This window comes from Cynara cardunculus, assembly GCF_001531365.2.
Source record: "Cynara cardunculus var. scolymus isolate 2C chromosome LG 1, CcrdV1, whole genome shotgun sequence".
Lineage (NCBI taxonomy): Eukaryota > Viridiplantae > Streptophyta > Magnoliopsida > Asterales > Asteraceae > Cynara > Cynara cardunculus.
In genome coordinates, this window is record NC_037528.1 from 13,580,963 (window position 1) to 13,587,258 (window position 6,296).

At 32.7% G+C, this 6,296-nt stretch overlaps 1 protein-coding gene across 3 annotated transcripts; it reads left to right on the forward strand.

Moving 5' to 3' along the window:
- The first annotated feature begins 1,403 nt into the window (after positions 1-1,403).
- Positions 1,404-5,654, forward strand: LOC112525121. 3 transcript variants are annotated; one of them, XM_025135089.1, is made up of 8 exons: positions 1,404-1,514; positions 1,634-1,783; positions 1,874-2,007; positions 2,376-2,547; positions 3,451-3,591; positions 4,033-4,587; positions 4,762-4,941; positions 5,409-5,654. In XM_025135089.1, exons 2-8 carry the CDS (start codon positions 1,661-1,663, stop codon positions 5,577-5,579), a joined length of 1,476 nt encoding a protein of 491 aa, XP_024990857.1. In that variant the 5' UTR covers positions 1,404-1,514; positions 1,634-1,660; the 3' UTR covers positions 5,580-5,654. The 3 variants fall into 3 exon arrangements, with proteins under 3 accessions (XP_024990857.1, XP_024990873.1, XP_024990865.1); XM_025135105.1 differs by having other exon boundaries at positions 1,466-1,514; positions 1,595-1,783; XM_025135097.1 differs by having other exon boundaries at positions 1,499-1,514; positions 1,591-1,783.
- Positions 5,655-6,296: the final 642 nt, after the last annotated feature.

Consider the following 6,296-nt stretch of genomic DNA (forward strand, 5'->3'; position numbering starts at 1 on the left):
AAATCTTTTTAAATTTTAATTTTAATTTAAAAAATCTTTTAATTTTATTTTTTATCACAATATGAGTTTATTGGGTTGTTCTTGCGTTCTTATAAATCACAGGGGTTCTCGTTTGAACCCTTCCCTATATATATATATGTATATATATATATATATATAGGGTTGAGTTCACGTGAGACCAGTCTGTTTTCGTGAGACCCGTGAGACCACATTTTTACACGTAACCTTCACAGCAAAAACACTGTGAAGGTTTAAAAAAAGTCGAACCTTCACAGCAAAAACACCGTGAAGGTTTTAAAAAGTTACCTTCACAGCAAAATGCTGTGAAGTTTCAAGTGTAAAATGTTGGTCTCACGGGTCTCACGAAAACAAGCTAGTCTCACATGATCCCAAGTCTATATATATATATATATATATATATATATATATCTTATATCATTTAATCATAATTAACATATATCTCTCTATATAAAATAAATTATATATAAGACAAATTATATATATATATATATATAAATGTACTAAAAAGGTACTCGTGCAATGCATTGACACACATTTCGATTTCAATGTTTCGTTTTATTTTTTTATCTATGTCGATATGATACGATTTTATGTGGTTTTAAGAAAACGATAATGCTTTTATTTTTAAATAAAATATAAATTTAAAAATATCATATAAAATTTACAAAAAATATATCAATATTAATATCAAATTAACTATTTAAAAGTTTTTATTTGTGTATTTTTTAATTCAAAATTTTTATTATAATTTAATTTTTTCGTTACTTAATTTAGGTTTAATAATAATTTTTTTATAAAGATAATAATTAAGTATTCTGTTAGAACTCAATAATTATCTTAATTATATTTTAGATTTTTTATATTTTAAAATGAGATGTTTATCCTCTATTTGATTATGTTTATCAGCAGTTACTTATGCGAATTCAGACATAGAAATTTAATAAGTTGTACTTATGCAAAATTTACTTGTAATCTTGAATTTTAACTAATATGCATCAATAAACAGTACTTCATGCATAAAAATGGTTTTTAAAAGTTTTTATCTAATGCTTTATAATATAGTATAGATATACATCTATATAAATTAGCATATAGTTAAATTAATTAATTTTTTTTGTAACGCAAAATTTATTAATTAGTAATTTATTATTTTTATTTTGATATTTTTTTATTAAATAAATTAATTACTAATTATTTATTATTATAATATATATTTTTAAATTATAATTATTATTATTGAAAATAATAAATAAAATATGTTATTTTAATATGAATCTATAAATTTACTGTTTTTTAGAATGTTATTAAAGTTAATTTTTTTATTTTAGTGGTGATGAAGCATGATATTTGATGTTTTTGGTGTTTTTTTTATATGGTTGGAGATGCTCGGACATTACTAGCAGATTCAAAATTTCAACCTTCCCGCTAGGCCTTTGCGCCACCATCATCGGCGGCAGCTAGACATACGATCTTGCTCGGCGGCGCTTTAAGAGGTATCCCTCTCAATTAGAGTGCGATTTAGGTTTCTGAAAGTCGTTTTGGTTTATAAATTATCTTTTGTATTTGTAGCCAGGTTGTGCCCTTTTTCAAGCCCTAAACCTTTAATTTTTAGGATTGTGTCTAGCGTTTTGGCCAAATTATGAACTCTGTTGTCGCTACGGTTAGCGGATACCATGGATCAGAGAGATTTAAGCTTATCAAATTGATATCTCAATCTGGTGCAAGTTATGTTGGAGCAATGAATCACTCTACCACACATTTGGTATGTTTTTCAATTTTGAAGTTTTGCTTATTTCTAGAACCTAGTGATTTTGTAACCTAAATCCTGTATATTTTTCGGTTGTTTGATTAGGTCTGTCGCAAATTTGAAGGGAAGAAATATGAACTTGCCAGGAAATTTAAAACGATCGTAGTGAATCATCGATGGATTGAGGACTGTATAAAGCAAGGCAGGCGTGTCTGTGAGCGTCCCTATATGAAGCACTGGTATAGTTGGCAATGTTTTTTTTTCTTTTCCTGTAATGAAAAACTTCTAACGTAAGTTTTATCGTTTGTTTGCATTAATAAGAGTGAGACGTATGTTTCTGAACTCCAGTTCCACCATTGTGAGTTGAAGAATAAGCTTGCCACCCACATTATAGATCTCATGGGCAATTTATAACTTCATATAAATGTGTTTTATCCCGCTCCATTCATAAGGATCATAACCTTTTGGTTAGTAATTCAAGTTTTCTTCCATAGTCGGAACTTGGAAGTAAAATGATTGTTTATTCATGCTTTGTGTGATGCAAACATTTTGAACAAGCATTTTTAGTTATTTTACATTCATATTTGTAATTCAATTATTTTTGCAGTGGGTCTGAGGTGGGGCCCTTGTTGTTGGAGATCCCAGTTGTTGCTGATGAAGTTAAAAGCATGTTAGGCGAGGTATCTACCACCTGCAATTTCTCCAAGAAACCTGTGATCGACGTTGAATGTGGTGACAGTGGTGATGAAGATTGGACTGATTCTTGGTTGTTGAAAGAGGTTAGATGGGACCTTTTAACTGTTGTTGTAACTTGATGATCTTTATGTTTCTACTTTTTAATAATCTATTGCCAAAGCTTAATTAGCTCAGATAAGTAGGTGGTTTAAAGCAGATGGTACAATCTTTCAACATTAAAGATGACCCAAAGTCATGGAACTTATTAGTACATGCTGAGCATGGCTAACATGGCAACAAATAGGCATGGTATCACTTTGAGCGAGAACTAAGAACTGCGGACGTTAGAGAACATATATTTCTATGTCTCACTATGACACTGCAGTTTGATGTAAAACCTGGCTTAGGCTGTAATCCTAGCTAGTTACGGAACTCAATTCATGTTTAGCAGGAGCCAAACTGCTTCTCTTATTAGATCTTCTGTATTTTGTTTGTTAAAAATTGTAATTTGTCTATTGCATGAAAGTTTTCTGTTAGAACTAGTAAGAGTGAAGGATATGTTCTTTTTCTGGAAACTAATTAATGATATTCTATCTGCATAGTATATATAATTGCCTATAGCAAAAAAAATGAAGCTGATGCCTATCTGAATAATGTATATTATAGCCAGTTTCAATATATATCCATGACATACCATACATTATATCTGCACAAATCTTGCTCTCTAGTCTCTACCATACGAACTACTAATGTTTGTACTAGTCACCAGATGATTAGGTGCACTGTTCTTTTCATCTTCTTTCATCATAATTCAGTAGGTTTACTGTTCTTTTCATTGCCTTGCATCATAATTTAGTAGGTGTCCTGTTCTTTCCATTTACTGGTTGCCAGGTCATGGCTGTTCGTAAGTTTAAAACTGTTTTGAAGTTGGTCCCGATGTGTTGCTTGGATCTTTTTTGGAACAACTTAATGAACACTGATTTTTCTTCATGCTATTTTTAATGTAGAATCTGCTTCCTGATGTAAGACGAAACAAGGATCACAGATTGAAGAAAAAAGGCACTAAAAGACACTCGAGGCAAGATGTCTCGCTCACAAATGGATACTATTTAGACGACTCTGCCTCATTTGGCTTTAGAAGAATAGAGGTAAAGAAATTGGCGTATATTAGTTATGATCTTATGGTTCTTAACTTCTTATAGCCACGACGTTCAATAGTCCAAGTCATGGTTTCACCTTCAACTATAACTAACCCAATAACCATGCTCCATAATAGTGTTGTTTGGATCTGTGATACACGTTTAGCTTTCAGGAGTTAAGTTAGAGGACATGAACAAACTTTGATTCCATTGGTACTTCAAAACACATTACAGTATGAATGCAGATTGTGTACCTAGTAGGTGCATCAGACATCCAATGGTATTTTTGACTCGATCAAAGCCCACAGGAGACAAACTTGGGATGAGAACTTATTTCTAGTACATTGTTTTATTAATATATATTGTCCTTGGAAATTTTGGCTATGTACAAAATTTGATGAAATTATTGTAGCTCTTTCTAAAGTTTTACCCTGTTTCCATTTCTTACAGACCAAGGACCTAAATTGTCCTTCCTCTTCAGATCCAGTGAATAATAAAAGGAGAAGCAACAGCATATCTGAATCCTCCCGAGGAAGTCGTAAGCTAATGCATAAGAATATATGTAATGAGGTGAATTCTTCTTCAGATTCAGAGGAAGATTTCCAACGTACAGAATTTCACCACAATTTTGTCGATATTAGTGAGCCTTCCAAATATTCTGGGAGGCATGAAAGCAGAAGGCCTTACAAAACCAGGCTTCATGATCATGCCAAAAGAAAAACTTTGATCTTGGAGGATCTTGAAAAGAATGAAGATTTGGGAACTTCTAATTGTCATGATCCAACATGTACTAATGGCATCTCGACTTCCTTAGGCAGGAATTCTCTAGATAATTCTGCAGAAGTTGATGATGACTCTAATGAAAAGGAGTATAATCCCAGATTGTCTACAGCACTGCACTTGTCATGCGTTATATGTTGGACAGATTTTAGTTCAACTAGAGGGGTTCTGCCATGTGGACATCGCTTTTGTTTTTCATGCATACAGAATTGGGCAGATCATATGGTATCATTTTATGCTTACTACCTTTTACATACATAACTAATTTTATCGCTTAGTTAAAAGCATATTATGCAAACACAAGCATGGTGACACCTGACAGATTCTTAGATTACAAGAACTACTGTTATTATAACTTTATATATTCGGTATAATATATCTATGTTATGTTACTTACAGGCTTCTATGAAAAAGGTTTCTACATGTCCTTTGTGCAAGGCCAGTTTTTATAGCATACAGAAGATGGAGGATGCTGTATCTTCTGATCAGAAAATATACTCACAAACGTTTCCCAACGACACTTCGGCCACGGATGTATACATTCTTCCACAATGTGAAACATCCACACTTCAGACTTTGGTAAATCTCTGTCCTTACAATTAACTAGTTATACTTGGTACCCTCTTATTGTGCTCGACTGCTTGCTATTAGTTCATATATTATAAAGTCCTCCATGATCCTGATTTGTTATCAAATGATTTATGGAGACAAGACATGCTATGTCCATATAATGTACCAGATATTTTTCATGTACTATACATAAAACCAACCTATCTAATTCTAGTAGTTCCCAAGAAATCCTTATGTGCTGTAAGCTATCCTCTTGTGGACCATGGATTTGACCTACACTTGTAAGGGCACTAGTATGCGAATTTCACATTCTTCATGGTATCAGTCTTCTAGGTGCTTGAATGTTATAAGGTCATGCCAGCTTCCTCTATATGCATTAACTTATGCAGCTTGTTTGCATTTATTCATGAGTTTTGTTTATGGGTCATATTAGGTCATGTTCATAAATGTATTTTGGTGGTTTTTGGGTTGAACAGCCTGTGGCGACACCGGTTTGCTACCAATGCTGTTGCCGTGAACCGGAGGAACTTCTAATAAAATGCCATAGTTGTGAGCTTCGCTGTGTTCATTCGTATTGCCTGGATCCTCCACAAATTCCGTGGGTATGTGTCCAGTGCAAGGATCTTCGTATGCGGTATGTCCGTTAAATTTTATGAATGGTTACTGTTCAAATTTCTTTTGGATCCCTTTTAGTAATAATAGTAGTGTTACATTGGATATGATAATTGTTATCTATAGAGCATTTTATAGTTGCCTACTTCAGTTCTATCATCTGGGATTGTTGTGATTGAAATAAATAGGCCCAGAAAGTGTTAGGTGTTTATGAACCCAACCCAGCAAGAGGCTAGTTTTGTGAAAAAGCTTTAGGCTTAGCTTTGGTTTGTGGCTTCAGCCAAGGCTCTACGGTTTAGAGGCTGTTTGGCAATTGTTGAATGGTTTGATGGAGGATGATTAAGTGGTCAGAATGATTAAAAGGCTCTCATGATATAATGTAAAATGAAATATAATTGTTTAGTAATTGTGTATAATGAATCAGGGCTCTTAATGGTTAAGGGAGATCCATGATACAAAATCATTTAGAGGATTTTAGAACCATTAAGAAGCAGACTTTTTTTTGTCAAACAAGATTCACTTCTTAACGATTCAGATATTGCCTCTTAATGGAACTATTAGATTGTTAGGGTTTGAATGGCTTGGCTGCATAGACTCAACTCTTAAAGCCTTCAAATTCAAAATTACAAGAAGCCTCTAAATATGGTATTAAATTACACACCAGCTTTTGTAGTTTGTTCCATGTGGCATCTTTTATATGAGATAAACTTATTATGAATTTATTAATTTATTATATCAACAAAAATAATACT

Bases quoted from the DNA above. Each gene is read 5' to 3' on its own strand.
- LOC112525121 (XM_025135089.1), top strand. From the start codon at position 1,661: ATGAACTCTGTTGTCGCTACGGTTAGCGGATACCATGGATCAGAGAGA. The intron at 2,008-2,375 runs GTATAGTTGGCA...TTATTTTTGCAG, and splicing joins CGTCCCTATATGAAGCACTG to TGGGTCTGAGGTGGGGCCCT. The intron at 4,942-5,408 runs GTAAATCTCTGT...TGGGTTGAACAG, and splicing joins CATCCACACTTCAGACTTTG to CCTGTGGCGACACCGGTTTG.